General features: G+C 42.8%; 1 protein-coding gene across 1 annotated transcript; it reads right to left on the reverse strand.

Annotated features, from left to right (window-relative positions):
• Nucleotides 1-5,594: 5,594 nt before the first annotated feature.
• fgf5 (fibroblast growth factor 5) lies at nucleotides 5,595-17,527 on the reverse strand. The gene is made up of 3 exons (XM_041936373.1): nucleotides 17,317-17,527; nucleotides 13,966-14,069; nucleotides 5,595-5,969 (listed from the first exon to the last, which is right to left on the reverse strand). Exons 1-3 carry the CDS (start codon nucleotides 17,525-17,527, stop codon nucleotides 5,595-5,597), a joined length of 690 nt encoding a protein of 229 aa, XP_041792307.1.
• Nucleotides 17,528-17,965: the final 438 nt, after the last annotated feature.

The raw sequence follows: 17,965 nt of genomic DNA on the forward strand, positions 1-17,965 counted from the left end.
CTGTAATGAATGTGCTCTCGTGCAGCCGCCAAGTAGCTTATGGGCAACGTGAGCATTCGCAGACAGACAAATAAGACAAAAGGAAGCGGAGGCAGATGGCAGGCCAGGCTGGCGGGCAGAGGAGCAAAGATGTAAGTTGGTTAACGAGGGAACCTGCTCCTTCAAGATCAACTTTAAATAAAGACAGTCACGCAAGCATCTCGTCTCTCAGGTCACCAAGCGTTTCCTTATCTAGATATAAAGACCTGCTTCATTATTTAACACCGGTATGAATTATAAACGGCAAACTGTTGTTCTTATTCTGTGTTGAACAATCTTTTCCATGGTGATTACTCTTTCTCTCTTCCCTCCTCTCACTCATGTTACCTGATTTTCTGATGAATGTTTAGAAAAGGTACAAATATACAGTACTTACAGTCGAAGTTCAGCTGTGTTTTCGAAATGATCAGACCACTTTTGGCACAATTCAGCATTTTAACACAGTGCGTCAGTATAAGTGAGTTTTTTTACCTCAACTGTTGTCTCCAAAGTCAAGAGTGAACTTTGATCCTTGAAGATTTGAGCAAATCTAAACTCTGTAGCAGGTCTTTTCATGATGTAGCCAGAGGACAGCAAATACCTTTGTCCACACATTTTGAAGAGAGACTGGGCAACATCCGAAGGAGGAAATAGCGTATTGCTCCCATTGCAAAAGAAAAGCTGAATTCGTCAGCGATTATGCGGACCCTTGCTCAATTCAGTACACTCAGGCGTTTGGCAGGACATCCATATTTGGTCTTGTGTCCAGTAGCTTAATGGCTAATGTTAGCAAGCCGTCGACTCTTTTTTGGTCTTAGCTCGTCGAAGATGATCATTTCAAAGGTGTTATGACCATAATAAAACAAGAAAAGCACACTCCTCACCAGGAGACATGTCTGCTTCCTGCTTGTCTTCTCATTCCAAACATTAAAAGTGCGCTTGTAATGACTTTTCTGTACTTAAATGATATTCGTAATGCACTAAAGTCTACTTCTTTGTGACCTGGGTACGAACCTTGTCCTCAACATGTTATCTGTCTTTCAAAGTTTGTGCTCAGCTCACACAAAATTCTTTGAGTACAGGATATTTGTAATATACATAACAAATAGAGTGTATGTTATTCCTCTGAGATGACTGGAATGTTATTGGCTACCTTCGAACACAGGCTTCTGATCCTGTTTTTCCACAGTTCATCAGTCTGGATAAGAATTCCAGCTAAATACCTCAAATGTCATGTTAATCTGCCTCTCATACTGCAGCAAAATTTAATACCTCATCTAATTAGCTTCTATGTCGCCCCTGTGGGTGGAGCATAGCAGTCAGTGAGCAGGGGGAGCAGTGGATAAAACATTCACTCAGCTTGATTCTGTTTCACACTGTATGCAAATATATATACTCTTGGGTTAGACTTAGATTTGGATATAGTATACTTTACATATTGTGAGTATAAAGAGATGAGTGGAAGAAGTAACTGAGTTAATGCAGGTTCCCCAGGAGGTCACATGTAATGGAAGGGGTTATCTTAAGATGTACAACCTCTCAGGTTTGATTGCTTCTCTCCGGGTTCAAGTGAAGGGTTGCTGTGGTGCTCCCCCCTTGTTGATTGGGCTTGCCATAAGCCAATCAATAATTCTTTTTTAGGATTGGTTACACTAACATGTAGTCCTGAGGCAATCCAATCGGTCAAGATTAATTAGAAAAAATTAATCTGTTTTCTGTTATCTGTTTTTATCTTTTATCGTCATGGTGTTCTTGAGCAAGCACACAACAGATGGTAAATGTGGAACTGTGAAGCCATGATTGTGCCAAAAATAAGCATTGATTCCTCAGTCAACCAGGCCTGGATCAATTCAAATACAATTAAAAAAACAAAAACAACTTCTTACTTGTTCCACAGCTGTTCACACGGCTTTTCAACTGTTTATGAAGCTGAAGTTGTTTAGGCCATATACATTTGTCTAAACAGATGTAATGCACCAAATATGCTCACCATGTTCATCCAATTTAAATGTGCTTAGTTTATAGTATTGCACTGACAGTATGTGCGTGTGATGAGCACCTGGAGTACTCTCATAGACACTGTGTGACATAATTTATGTATCCAGTACTGTCTGATTTACCTCATGAATCATGTTTTGCACCATTTATTTAAAAAAGAGAGAGGTGGTAAACACAGCCATGATGAAACACAATTAGAGGAGCGATTATGTCTTCACTTCCATATAAAGTTGGCAAATAAAACTAAAAGACAACGCAAAAATTGATGCAGCAGAGGCCCGGTGCGGGTCCTGACCTCTGACCTCCTCTTTTAAGAGAGCAGGATAAAACAAAAAAAATCTCTCTTTGTGATATAGTGACACAAAATATTAACAAAGCTAAATACTGAATCATTAGAGGCAGGGGTGGAGGAATCCCACTCACAACCATACAGTATGTAAAAGAAGATGGAGAATGTTGGTCAGTAATCAGCTCGCAGGCCTGTTTTAGACTAAAGTAAAAACTGTCATGACCTCAGAGGATTTTGAGAACCTCAGCCAACACAGTCCTGTCAGCACACACACACACACACCTGTCTTACATTAGTCAGCCACTATGATCCTGGACTCTTTCTGTGACCAAAGTCTCTTTATGGGATTTCAATGACACACTTGTATATTTTAGCACAAACGTCTAATTGAAACTCTTACAAGCTGCAGTACATTTAATCAGCCATTTAAAGAAGGTGGACTCTTAAAACTCATCCAGCATATAAATACTCCGATAGCAGAATCTCTCTGAATAATCAAGTAAGCACATTTGGCATCATGTAACTGCATTTTCCCTAATGTTATAAACAGCACAGCACACATGAATAACCACTGGTATATTTGCTTTTTAATAGTCATATTACATAAAAACTCTTTTTCATACATATGTTTTTATAAAAAAAAACAATTCTGGTACAAAAAATATTTCTTTGGGATGTGTATGAGGACGACACATGATGGCAACACAGAGGATCATTAAAAAACAAACAGCATCAAGATATCTACAGTCCATCAGGGCCCCAGAGCACAGAGCTTTCACTTTGCCCAACAAAAACAAAAACACTGGCTAACACTTGGCCACAGTATAGATTCCTCTGTGTTAACCTGTGTATTAACCTTACTGCAGAGGCATTTTGCTTATTTTTACTTATATTACTCTTCCCCTCTATGATGGTGGTCTCGTGTTGGAATTTTCATCAACAAGGTTTCGTTTCCAACCTGTTTGTTTGTTAAATTGCAGGGCATCTCAACAACTCTTACCAAAGTTTGATTCAAAAAGTGTGCTAAACAAATTGTTGTAGGAACAATGGATTAATTTTTGGTGCAGATCTAGAAATTCTGTAAAGGAATTTTTAATCTTGCAAGATTGGTAGATTTTTTAAAATTTCCCTTGTGTCTGATAAACTGGTACTTTAGTCCCACGATTGTCAGTTTTGTGTGTTTTTTTTTGGCAGATGTAGTTCAAGATACAGATCAACAATGTTTTAATAATAAGGATACACACATCTAGATTGTAATGCAGTCTTGATGGATGTTTGTGCAGTAAATAGAGTTCGGCACAGCCTGTTACTGTAGCTTGCCAGGCTAATGCAGTGCAGTGGATACACTCTCGCCTCCCTCTTACTAATGGGCATTGCATATCTACTCGCAGCAGAGCAGATTATTAGCAGAGTCATACAGAGAGAGACAGACTCATTGTAATAAATTCCTTTTGAAAATGACCCGGACTGAATCCAGTCCAAGCATGTCGCTTTACCCAACAATATGACCTAAACGTGACACAAAAACCAAAACTTTATTGCCATTCACCGGGTTCGGGGCAGGAAGCAGAACTCCTGGGAGCAGAACTTTTTGTCAACCTTGCATCAATCTTAAACACATATGTGCATCTTTTTGAGTCAGACTGCGGAATAAAAGCAGTATAATGCTGTGTGAAGATGTGAGAAAACACATCCATTAGCCTACACAACCTTTTTAAGTCACAATTTTTACGACTGCAATGCAAATAAAAAAGGGTGTAGATACATGTTTTACACTTTGTTGTAACAGGCTCTTTAGATTTCTGAGGTTTCCATCTCAACTGTTAAAACACATGTCACATGTGACAGTATGTACTCCCGTAGGTTAATGCACAGGTTCTCACAGAGGAATGTGATCAGAGTAGTTTGGCAGATTGTCCGTTAGGGTTTCTTTGAATGCTCTTTCGAAATGTACCCCAAACTCAACTAAATTAAAGACAGCATTTGATTTGTAGTTCAGGGTCTTGGGGAGGCTAAGCTGCGTACTTTACAGCCAAACCCTGCCTTTGTCCCCAGAGATGTCTGTTTGTTCCTGAAGGGCCATTCCACGGCTGTCTGCCATCCGATACACCTAAAGCCCCAACCTTCCCCAAAACAAGTGACCGCTCTTTCTCGGCATCTTTATCCCCGCGGTGGCGGCGCAGGCTCCTCCTGGGTGGAATGCCTCGAGGTCATGACTCTGGATTTTTTGGGGGGACAGCCGGTCGCTAAAATGATAGTTTTGATGGACAGTTTTCTCCTTGATCCCTCACAGCTGTCCAGGAGGAGGGGAGTAATCTCCAGAGATCCAATCTACGTTTTCATGTTGATTATCGCAAATCTGGTGTTAGGAAGGGGGAAAAGTTGGTCGGTGTGGATATTTAGGGAGAAGAAATGTCTGAAGCACTTTCCAAGCCAGGCTTGAGACAGCATTTCATGTCTCAAAACTGGCTAGAAAATATACTTCAGACACAAATTCATCATTTAACCATCAGGGAGAGCATATATATTTGTAATATAATTATTTCTCAGGGACTAAAGCTACAATCCATAACCAATGTTTTGTTTGACTGTCATATATTTTGTCATCTGTCACTTTACAAAATCTGTCAAAATCATACAATTCTACTTTGGTTCATAATTGCATCACTTAAGGGACTGTATAAAAATTGTATCTCTTTTGAACCCTCTCCTTGAGACAGAAAAACCCTCCTCATAATATATCTACTGACATATTGTAAAACTGAGGTCAGAGACACTGTTGGCCATCAGCATAAGGAATTACAGAAATTAAATATAAATCTGGGGTGAGAAAAAACTTAAAGACCCTCCCCTGCTATCCCATGAAATTCAGTCTGCACTTACCTCTTGATAATTTTTGTACGGTCCCTTACCAACTAATAAAGTCATCATTTCAAGAATACGCAGAAAGCGTAAGATTTCAGCTCAGACAACATCTGATTTTACAAGACATTTTTCAAGCTGGGGCACTGCTGAAGTTCACCGTGTGCACAAAGGATAACATTAAGCAGGACAGAGCATCATCAACTCGAGTGGAAGGACAACTCCCAACTATGATCACAGCTTCAGCAAAGAAAGCTCAGCAGTCGTACCTGGCAGCCCTCTGAGGGTTTTTACACGCTTCATAGATACCCGGAATGCTTTGAATGTGATCAATGACCATTGTCAGTTTTCGAGCTCGTCCATCACTTATATATACGTCCAATGTCCGAACCTTGTGTTCCCCAGATGGAGTCAAACCCTCTGACATCTATCCAAACCGGTACTTGGGCCAGTACTTGACTTGCGTACGTCTCGGCGCTGTTCCTGCATGGACGTTGGCCTTCGCCGCAGCAGGTTTGGGCGGCGGCGGCGGTGGCGGGGCTTTCCTCCTCTCTTTGCTCCTGTCTGTGATGGTGAAGCCTCGCTCGCTCCTGTCGTGCAGGCTGACCCTGGGCAAGAAGTGAGTGGAGACGTGCTGGGATTTGACCCGCGGGCTGGAGCCCATTTTAGCTTTCCCCCTCTTGTTGAGGGCCACGAACCACTCGCGATCAGTCCTGTGGTTCCTGTGGATTAGTGAGGCGTAAGTGTTGTAGCTGTTCTCCTGGAAACGTTCCCTGAACTTACAGTCGTCTGTGAACCACTCCTACAAAACAAGGGAAAATGTCAGGCATTAACAGGTGTTACCTCGTGGCTTTAATCGCATCGAATTTGGAGCTCACTGGTTTAGATCAGTGAGACTATTTGTGATTAATTTCTAACTAACAAACCTTTAAAACTGCTAAATTTGTAAATTGTTCCACATGTTCCTTTTCTGAACTCATGATATTGGCTCTGTCCACATCTAAACAAGGCTCAGGAACATGTGGGAACTCTGTTTGCATGCTACCATGTAACCTAACCCCATGTTTCTCTTGTTAGCTGCTGCTAACATAATTGTCTTTAAGTCACGGAAAGAAAAAGAAATGGCTCCTATTACATTACAAGAAAGTTCCCACCAACAGGCATCTGGGAGCTGACCTCCCTGCTGGTGCCTTGTTAATACTGATCTGACACAAAGACATACACATGCTCATACCCACATGCTGCTACAGAAACTTTCTGTGATCTTCTAGATAAATTGTCCTCCCTGTGAGATGTAAAATACAGGTGACTGGATAGTGTACAGCTGCACGAGTCAGAGTCTGTGTGCTGAAATCTCTTGTTAAATTTGCAGTGTGTCACAGCACGTCTACATCAGGGACAGCTTTGTTTCACCATCTAACAGTGTTTCAAAAACCATTTGAATTAAATTGTCTTGAAAATTATGCAGAACGGCCGAATACTGTTTTCTCACACAATAGCAACAAAATGAGAACGTTAAGGGCGGCTGACGTTAGACCGATTACTGTATATAATGACCAAAGGGAAAAACATCCAAAAATTTCCCGGTTCCTAATCACGCAGAGCCGGATCATTTTTGTAAAACCATAATTACAACCAAATTCAGAGTGAGAAAACACTCTATCATCTCCAGCTGTAATTGCACACCGCATAGCCCCACTGCTGTTCAACATAATATCATCTGATTGTGATCTGATTGGGTGTAGCTGCTCGGAGGAAACAGAAGATTTTTGCTTTCATCTTGGGGGTGGGTTTCAAAGTCATCTAAATGACTTTCCTTATCACAGAGATGCTTTTGACTGACAGCAGCACAGCCTGCTTTGCACTGGTGAAAAAGTCATCGTGGCCTGTGCATTAACTTCACCCAAGAAGAACTTCTAACGGAAGACATGCGGGCTGGTGTTTTTCTAATCATGATCAGTGCGATCAATCTGGTATCTCAGGAAAAGGTTGCATCACTTAGACTATGCTATAAAAAGAAATTAGCATGTTTGATGTATCAACATGGTTTCTGCCTTACTGTACTGTACTGTGAGGCTGCTTCAGATGTGGCTTCTATTTTCTATGGGTAATGCTGATGATGCTACCTACATGTTAGCTATGTGGGCTGGCCAGCAGAGGTGGATTAAAATGCTAATTATACATGAATCGGCAGTAATAATATGATAATCATTGATAATAATCTCCCCATGCACCCCACTGCTGGTCCAATATGACCATCATAGGTTGGCCTGCAGAAAATCACCAAAATAATGCCAAAAGCTTTCCGGGTGTAACTTCTAAATTTATGTTCCACAAGCAATCAACAATCAACTGTAATTAGACCATATTAGACTGAAATTATTGGGTCAGAGGTTCAACCAAACCTGCCCAACTGAAGTAAATAGTGTACCAAACCAAACGTACTCGACTAAAATGTTCGGGACAATGTACGTGTGCTGAGTAAAAATGCAAAGACGACACCGGCATGCAGTATTAACTTCTGCTGCACCGCATTTCAGACACGCAGATGCAGATATTCATTGAATGTTCCCATTTTGTGCCTAAAAATATCTCGGGTGGGAAACTCTGACATGTACCAAGGGATGCCTGCTTTCCTGCTGCAGTACGACTTCCTTGTATAACCTCCTGCCATTCTGAAATAAAACAAACTGTTCTGCTTTGCTGAAGAGTGAAGCATAGCAGAAAATGATGCCATTACAGCGTTTGGTAAACATGCCAGTCACAAGAGAGCGCGCCGCGGCCGCAGCAGAACGGCACAAACCCTTAAGTTATTCAAAGTGACCGACTGTTCCTTTTGGCTGTTGTTTTTAAAAATGATCAGAAAACTTTACCGACCTCCGCAGTCACTGCTATGGGTGGATTGCAATGATTTAACAGAACACTGCATTTCAGCGACATACCAGCTCTGGTGCCAGTCAGGGAATTACACATTTAGAAACAAATCCATTGGAGCATATATGGATGTAGACACACACACACACAGGCATGTATACACACATACATGCGCATGCATACCAGGAAGGAGCTTTGGCCCCTGCTGTGTTTCATAGGATTTAATGGCTGCAGTCAGATTCCAGAGATCTTATTGTTAAAATCATAATGCTTGTACAGCTGTTTAACCTGGCTCCCGCCCTGCTGGATTGGTCACACTCTTTTAAAGGGACCTTTCCCATGATCCTCAGGGGTTAGCTGTATCGAGAGCGGAGGTGGAAAGTTACTGATGACTAGCTTTTTTTCCTCTGCCCAAACTAAATTTCTCCACAAATGTGCCCTTTTCATTCTTACCACTACTACAGACTGATGGATAGAGTATTTCATTAATTCCAGTTCAACTACAATCAGAGACCACAAACTGAGCTAGAAACACACTCCCTTACTCCACTCTGATGCACTGATAGGTAATGTGTCTGTAACTAACTGCTGAAAAACACTCAACAGACTTTTTAGCTACAGCATATTGAAAAGTGTGAATGAATGATTTTCCAAATTCTCAGGGAGCTATTTCACTTAAAACCACAACATGTCAACCTGCTGGTTGCACTAGAGGAAAAGTGAGGGGATGATTACATTGTAATTAGGATGCAATCATCAAAGTCAGTAGGACTCATCCTCTGGAGACCATGCATGTCTGAACCACTTTTAATGGCAATCCATAAAATATTTGTTGAGATATGCTGCTCAAAACCAAAAGTGTCAACAGTAAATGGATCACACTAAAGCTTTATTATAGCTTTACTATAACTAAAGGAACTGGGCTTGTAATGAAGTGGTTGGGAAAGTGCAACACATAATGATCTGATTTTAAAAAAAGCGTCCTCAGTATAAATGCATCATTGATGAAAATGGGACATATCTCAAACAAATGACAGAAATAAAAAATATGAGTTCATCCAGATGGTTTCACCAATAAAATCCTGAGTGCTTTATCAGCATTTTCTGCAGCCGTATAATCCCTGTGTCACTTCTCTCTCTCCCCCGCTCTCTTACTGTTTGTTCAACAAATGCAGGTGACCCTTTCACCTTTCAAAAGATTATGTTTGTGGTGTCTTGCTGAGTAGGTCGTGCAGAGCAATGTGCATCTGTCTCCTCGCCCGTTATTCAGCCAATAAATTGCCACTGTGAAAACATCTAAATATTGAATATGACAGACGATGCAACAAGATAAGGTTGATGGTGTCACCTGACACCCCGACACAAGGCCTGAGCCTGTCTGTGCCCCCCCACCCCCCCCCCACCCCTCGAGGTTTACATCCGCCCCAAATCATCAAGGCGGTTAAATAGCACAGTGCAGCTGTAGCCACAGATTGGAGTTTTAGTTATACAAATATTTCTCTGAGGCAGAGCAGCTCCGGAGGCAAAAATAAGCCCCAACTGGAAGGCTGGTGCCAGAGAGCCAGTCTCTCAGAGTGCAAAGTACCTACAGTAAGTAGCAGGGCTGTACTGCAAAAAAGAGAAACTCTGATTAAAATATCAAAATTGAATTTTACTGCATATAAAAGTGCAAGTTAAATAATAAATAAGAAAGGTCTATATGCCTGCTGTCAGTTTCTAGAGGCTGCCAAGTGTTATATGGCACAAACACCATAGTGACATTTTTCATACAAGAATATTTAAAGGTCCAGTGTGTAACATTTAGGAGGACCTATTGGCAGAATATGACAGAAATGGAATTTAATATTTATTAGTATGTTTTCATTAGTGTATAATCCCTTGAAAATAAGAATTGTTGTGTTTTTGTTACCTTAGACGGAGCTGTTATAGCTACAGAGGGAGCAGGTCCTCTGCACCACCATGTTTCTACAGTAGCCCAGGACGGACAAACCAAACACAGGTTTCACGGCCACCGTAGGTCGGTTTGCTTGGAAAGGGAGGGGTGAGGTGAGGTGTACTCAGCTGGTTGCGATCTGCAGCCTCTACACTAACACACACTGGACCTTTAACTCAGAGCCAACTTGCAAACTTTATGTCGAGCTTTCAACCTGCGTAGTTGTCATGGAGAAAACTTCATCCGACAGCCATGAGATGTGGAGTAAAGTTCCACCAAGATCTAGTAAGCAAGTGGACCCAGTGGACTTTGTTGTAGCAGTTTGAATTTTTAAACTACTTAGGGCCAAGGTAAGAAATTAACTTTCACACTCATCATGCTGACAATTCTGTTATACTTGCATTTACAGTAATACGGCAAATCACGAGGAATTCGTCCTGTAGGTACTGCTAGTGGAAAAGGGATGCTGTTCATCCTGTGGGGACCATGAATGTGCTCAGTAACTTCCAGCCCATAAGAGTTAGATTTTTGGTTACAAGTGGAACTTTTGACCTTATTGTGGCAGCAGAGGGAAAAAGTCAGCAGGTCACCATCACATTATGATGCATCCTGTGGAGAAACCGAGTATCAACTATCAATATTAATTCATTCTTTGGTATTTATATTTCAATTAACTTGTCATACTCTAGGCTAAAGTGTTGAAGTGTTGGAAATATTGATCTGATGGTGGTACTAGAGCAAAGGTCTGAGGCCCTGTTTACACCTGGCTTCAACATGCATGTTGGGTGATCCGATCACCAGTGGACAGTTCTAGGTACAGCATGTCAGTTCACACCTGGCGTTACGCGTCTCCACGTGTCTCGAGTGACCACTTGGAAACAGAACTCACTCACTCACACATTTGCAAACACACAGCTAAAAGAATGTGGCCACACGTGGCCCAGATGGCCTCCTGAGTCCTGGTCTGAGCCATCAGATCTCAACGGCTTCTCAATACATCTTGGGTGCATTCGCCCCTGTACTTAAAGCTGTCCACCAGTGTAAAGTGTAAGGAAGTATTGTTTCACATCTAAGGACCATGAGTATCCATGGCAGATTTAACTGTAATGGGGTCATTAGTTGTCAGACAATAAATTGTGATGAGACCACGAGACAATGAGACAACTTACATGAGTGGAGTGGTTTTTCGTTAAACGAATGAAGGCTTTTTCTTCTATCTCCTATTTTTGGGAGGAGTCTGATGTTACTCAGCCAGAAAAACAGTCGTTTAGGCCCAACCCACTGAGTCATTTCAAGACAATGAGATTATCCCCACCCTTAAAGCAACTCTGACACTGAGATTCACAGCAAACCCAAACCAAACAATTGTAATAAATTGTGGGTTGCATAAGAAAGTGTCGCTGATAATTCAATACTGAAAACAAAGCTGACTGCCCTTCAGCTGCGGGCAAGACTCTGCCATGCTGACATGCCCTTGAGCCAGGCAGCTCCTGTGGAGGTGTCTGTAACTAAACCTGCTCTGTGATCATGAGGATAAATAATGAGTTCTGCTACTGGAGGCTTTTCAATAAATGTAGCGTCTGTCCTTGACTAAGGGGCTCGTCTTAACGCCACTTCCTGGATCCCTCCTGCCCCTTCATGCTGGAACCTGCACACAGCTCTAAAGGCATCACCTTCAGCCTGACTGTGTCCAGACGCAACAAACGCAGCCACAAACAACAAATGATCAACCTTTGAGTCAGTGCAAAAGGAGCGGATGTGGGAAGTTGGAGTTTTATTTGTGACATTTTGACAGTCCGGAACAGGAGACGCAGGGGCAGATGAGACCGGATTGCGCACATGTTGGACCACAAGAAAGCAAACCCCAAACTTCCAGCAGAACAAAAACCATGATCAGGTTTTAGTTGGAGGCAGTACCCTGCAGAGCGCGGCTTTGCTTTGCTGCATGATTTTCTCCTATTATCCTGCCCAGTTTGATATTTAAATTTTGTTTGGGATGTGCTTTGACCCTGAGAAAGTTTGTAATTTTGCTGTGCGCGTATATAACTGAATATGCATCTGCGGCCGGACGGCTCACAGCCGCATTAGTAGATGTCAAGCAAGCTGTGGCTGAGAATGCACTTGGAGGCGAGACGGCACATCCTTCCCCGCTGACGGTTTCGTGAAACAATACCGGGAGCTGAGGGGGCATAAATCGCAGCATTCAGCATTCACACCCACGGCAGCTCACAGCCTCTCCGGCTCTCCGGTGGCTGCCTGCCTGGCTGATTGTTTACTCGACATATTGATCTTCACTTTGTGGCTCGCTCCTCTGTATATTATCAGCCGTCCCAGACAGGACTTAATCTGCTCTTCCCATTAACACATGCTAATAGGGAGCCGCTTCTATCTATATGCCTGGCAAGGCTCCCGCAGATGACTCGTCAGCGCGTCCGGCTGGCCGGCGGGGCCCGCTTACGGCAGCGAGGCCAAGCTGCTGTTGGCAGATTTGGGCTTACTGTGTGTTTGGGGGGATTTGAAAGTCTTCGAAACTGTGGCTAAAGATTACAGCAGTATGCCATGACATGCTGATGTCAGATTTGGGGATTCTGTTATGCGGCACAGATGCAGAGCTACGCAAACTAATAAATAAAACAAATATAGATGCACTACGCAAGGTTTTGATGGAGACATACACCCATTTCATGAGTTCAAAAGGAGTTGAGCCGCAGCAGAGACTGGCATCACGTCGGCAGCAAATGAGATGCAGATTCAGTGTTTCGCCAAAGCAAAAAACAAGTAAACAATAATAAACTTTGAGCAGGGGAATTCATTCTTGATCTTTGGGAACAGCATGTATGACAAAATAATCTGACCATGAGATGCTGCTGGGAGCTCTGAAAAGCTAATAATGTTGTCAGCATCCTTCAAACAAAGTGCTTCTCGGATCGTCTCCTCCTCCCACAACTCGCTGACGTGAGCACTGGACGGCAGGAGAAGAACTTTCGGAACTTTCCAAGACTTAGACACGATCTGAACTTCTGTCAGCGACCATTGCCGCCTCTCATATGCACAACCAGGTGCAACGCCATGACTGCCGTCATGGGGAGACCGTGCAGGAGAGCCTGCCATCATGGCCGTTTGTACGTTCATTCCCCCACACAACAGGAAAAAGACAATTCAGAGATTAGTAGATAATCTGTATTCTTTATGCTGACAATAAATGTGTCTGTAAATGTTTTCCAATTTACCACCTGATGCGGAACGGTCCATTGCAGATTAATGTATATTATGTTGTTGGATTAGAATTAGTGATGCATTAATGTGCTCATCACTTTTTTTTGTCGCAGCTGGCAAAGGTGGATCTAATTTTAATTACTTCATATACTGCTGGATATCTTTCAGTATCTCCCTGGGGATCAATTAGTTCTAACCTTATCCTCCAATAACACATCATTATTTATATCTTTATTATATTTTGCATTTCTAATCATAATCAGCAGAGCAACTAGTAACTTAAGTTAGATAAATGTAGAGGAGTAAAAAGTATTTGCCTAATATTTCTATCATTTCTTGTTGAGTATGAATGAGCAGATTATGGAAATACAATTAAAGTACAAGTACCACAACATTGGACTTAAGTACAGTATTAGCTACTTTCCACCACTGCTAGCAGATGGGGTGTTCAGCAGCTAAAGAGAAAGATATTTTCTCAGACGTTTGAGTAGAATATTAAGTTTACGTGATCGTGAGGACACAAACACGACTCCAGTGGAAAGCTGATGTGGAATAGGGAACTGGTTGCTAAATTGTTAGCAATAGCAGCTTTAGGAGGACCTGTGTCAGGATATGTGTTCAATAGATTTTTTTGAGGACTTCTTCACCCCACAGATGGCTAAGCAATCAATTAGAGCAGCTTTAAACAAATCTCCAGCACTCAGTTAACTGTGAGAGTAAGTGCGTACATGCTGAGAGCGCAGGCCGACACACAGAGGAGAGCGGGGATACTTACGGTGGCGTGGAGCCTTCCTCTTTTATTCATGGCCAGGAATCTGTTACTGTAGACCCCTTTGATGCCGATGACCCCCTGAGAAACCGCAAAGAGCTCCAGGACACCTGGGTGGACAAACAACACGCTCTGATGACTGATGGGTGACGTAAGTGTATTTTTACTCCTCTGGTCATTTTCTATAAGTTGCAGCTCCTCTACAGTCTGGATGAAAGAGTGGCTCTGCTGTCAATTCAGCTGCACCTTTGGCTTTATCTTGATCTCACAGTATGTTCATTCTCCCTTTTCTGCCAACCACAATGAATTTTAATAACAAAAAATGTCAGGCAAATTGGCTGCGATCTATAAGTAACAAGGTAGTACATCTAAATTACATGTTGCTGCATTCGGCACAAATACCTTTACATGCACTGCAGGCTGTTAACGTCTGCAAGCACAAATTTGTCAGTGGTTAACTCGACACTGCCTGTGGGGCTAACATTCACAGAGAGTTCAGGGAGGCAGGGTCACCCCTGTGGGTCACCAGGCTGAACCACAGACTGGCTCGTTGGTGTTTGTGTACAAGAATAACAAATGAATCGCCCTCCTTCAGTAACTACCGCCAGCGTGCTCTTTAGCAAGGCCCCTAAACCCCAGATGCTTCAGAAAGGCTGTTCAGTGGCCAAAAGCGGTGGAGAAAAGATAAACTGTGGTTTTTGGACACTGTGAGAAACATAAATAAAACAGAATGCAATAACTTGCTAGTCCTTTTTGACATATAATCAACTGAAAACAGTACAAAGACAACATATTTAATGTTTGACCTGATCAGCTTCATCGATTTTTGTAAATATCTGCTTATTCTGAATTTGATGCAGCACCACATTTCGAACATGTTGGGACAGGAGCAACTAAAGACTGAGAAAGATGTGGAACGCTCCAAAAACACCTGTTTGGATCATTCCACAGGTAAACAGGTTGATTGGTAACAGGTGATAGTATCATGATTGGGTATGAAAGGAGCATCCTGGAAAGGCTCAGTCGTGCACAAGCGAGGATGGAGCGAGGTTCAACACTTTGTAAACACATGATTGTATGAAGGATGTTACTACATGGGCTCAGAAACACTTCATAAAGCCGCTGCTGCATTTCACACAGTGTCTCAACTTTTTTTGAAATCAGGGTTGTCCTTTTTATCCTTAACATTTAACCAAAACCACATTCTTCCACAACCTGAACGCAGCTGCCGGACCTGAATAATTCCTGCAGAAACTGCAGCTCACTCACATTTCGCTGGGTCAATTAGCATAAACATTCTGGCTTTTACGTTGACGAAAATATAATCTGAACATCAGAACTTTTCTTCCAAAGCCTACTTTTTTAAAAAATCTATTAGCATAATTCTTGTAATGTAATGCTCTGCACTGGCACTCTGACTCACCCGGGAGTTATGCAGACATGCAGAACAGCGACTTGTGCCAATGTGGGTTCTTTTGAAATAACATTTGGGGGATTGTCGGACATTGAAGCTGTCAACTGAAAATCAGACTGATAAAAGTCAGTCAGTTAGTTGTTGCTCCATGCAGGATAACAACACACTGGTTCAAAGGAAGAACTGGCCATGGCCACACAAGACAGAGTTCGCTAACATTTAATAAAATGCTGATATTGACACAATATTGTCAAACCAATATATCCCTTTGACTGCTGTACAGCACCAATATCAGTCAGGTATCCCAGAATGAATGAGAGGCCACACGACAGGAAACTTAAACAGAAGTGTCATCCCAAATTAATATTGTCAGTGTATTAACTACTACCTGAGGAACTCTGCATGAAAGCAGTGTGATGGCAAAAGAATCTTCACGCTACAAATGCAAGACGCCCCGTCTCCTGCTCGTCTCCAGCGCTGTCATGCAGGATTCAGATCCACATGGCTGTCCTGTTGAAATCCATGTAACCTGACAACTCTTCTAAAGGGGACCATGAAATGGAGGCACAAGTGCACTTTCATGGTCAGCTTTGGCTGTTTCGTCAGCGGATGAGCGACGGGGGATCTGGTAGTGCAGTAAAAACTGAAAATCTGATTTATGACTTCAGTCTTCTGGCCTAGACGGCGCAGGGCAGGATTCACACACAGGACAACATCTGAAAACTGCGGTTTCCAGTCAAAGCTCAGGCTCACTGTCTGGATTTGCCCTGTTCTGAATGCAGCTGAAAAGCTGCTGTGTGCTGAACAGTATCTGTGTTGGTGAAGCAGCTGAGTCTGGTTTGGGGTGTTGATGTCTGTTTTTTTTTTTTATCTGAGTGAAGAGGCCATGTTTTCAAATGGAGAGAAATCATTTTCAGTTTAAACATGAAGCCTTCAGGTTTGTCATCTTCTTTATTCTAAAACATTGTCAGTTGTCTTTGGATTTGTTTCAACAGGAGATGATCTCGCTCCACTGATTATTTTCAGTCTCTTATTCACAAGTTATATTTGGATTTTTTCCTCTTTTTACAGGATGTGATCTGATAAGTTGGCCAACAAATCTTACCACAGACGTCTCGGGTCACAATTAAAAAAAATGTTTGTTTCTGCTGTGTGTTTATGTACAAAAATGAATGTCAGCTGACTTTTTCTTTTTTTGATTATTGATACTGGCATCAGCCTCGTTAGGGCTCTGCCTCTTAAATTATTGGACCCTGGAGAAATACATCAAACCAATCTGGTCACTCTATCCTTGTTCATTACAGCCGCCTGCACTGCAAAGTAAAGACTGAAAGGGTATTTCCACGAAGCACAACATTATGCTTGTCTATCAACTTAAGATTATTTGTGACGCATTTCATTACAGTTAAATTATTGAACTCGCATGAGAACCAAAGCATATTTAAACTCGTTTTGCAGGTTGGAGAGTCAACAAGACAATAATGACGATGGTCTAAATTTTAAGGAGGATATTTTTTGCAGTGTGTGGAGTAACGCTGTTGTGATGACAATCGCGCTGATTGGCAATGCAACACATCCTGGTGTCTCAATGTTGCACCTGTTACTTCCACAAATAGTCTACCTGCCAACATCCCGGAGAGACACAAACAAGGCTCGTCAACCAGATGGCCGCTGCGCAGATATTTCACAGGGTCAGGCAGCCTAAGTTTAGGAGCGCGGTCCTTACACTCTTCCTGTGTAAATCATTATTGTTCTAACTTCCAGGGATGGCATTTAAATTAGAAACAACAGCAAACTGAGGGGGATCAATAAGAGCACAGGCAGGGATGTAGGTCCGAGTGCGCACTCTCAGCGGGGCGCACTGGATTCATCTGCGCGTCAGACGTTTATAATTTAGTAGTTCGGCTGCTCCGTGCACCGTGGAACCGGAGGGAATGACTTACTCAGCTGGTTGGGCTCATGGCTGCCGTTGACTCTGCCGTCGGGATGAATCTGGAGATGGAAGCCGATGCCAACCCTACAGTAGAGCCTGCAAGTCCTGCGTCCCGACCTGATCTCCTCCTCCAGAAGTTGGCGCTCCAAAGAGACGTGCTGTGCTCCGGCGGCGGCGCAAATCAAGTGAGCGACGGTGAGAAGGTAAAGAGGAACATTCATTCTTCCAAAAAGGAGACACTCGCTAGGCCACTTCTAGCATTTTGGTGTCGCTCCTGAGGTCTGGGCACCAGAAACCGTGCGCACACACGCGTGCAGCGCTCCTGGGCATTACCCCGGCTGCAGTAGCTGGAGTTGTTCTGCTGGCACGGGGATATTTATAACGCCAATGATCTCACTACTCGATGCATGCCTGAGCTCTAAAGGACGCTCTTTCATCCAGATTTTGTCGCCGAGATGCCACTCCTGCTCAGCACCGATCCACAGCAGCGGGGCGTGAAGGCAGCGCGACTGACACCGCACATTTTCCAAGGAATCGTCCGCGCCAGGACGCACTAAGCGCGGCATTTTACGCACAGGGAGACATCGTTTCAGTAGAACGAGGACGCGATGAAATCATTCATGAAAAGGCATGGAGAGTGGCTCTCATGACGGCGCCTT

This window comes from Chelmon rostratus, chromosome 5 (assembly GCF_017976325.1).
Source record: "Chelmon rostratus isolate fCheRos1 chromosome 5, fCheRos1.pri, whole genome shotgun sequence".
Classification (NCBI taxonomy): domain Eukaryota; kingdom Metazoa; phylum Chordata; class Actinopteri; order Chaetodontiformes; family Chaetodontidae; genus Chelmon; species Chelmon rostratus.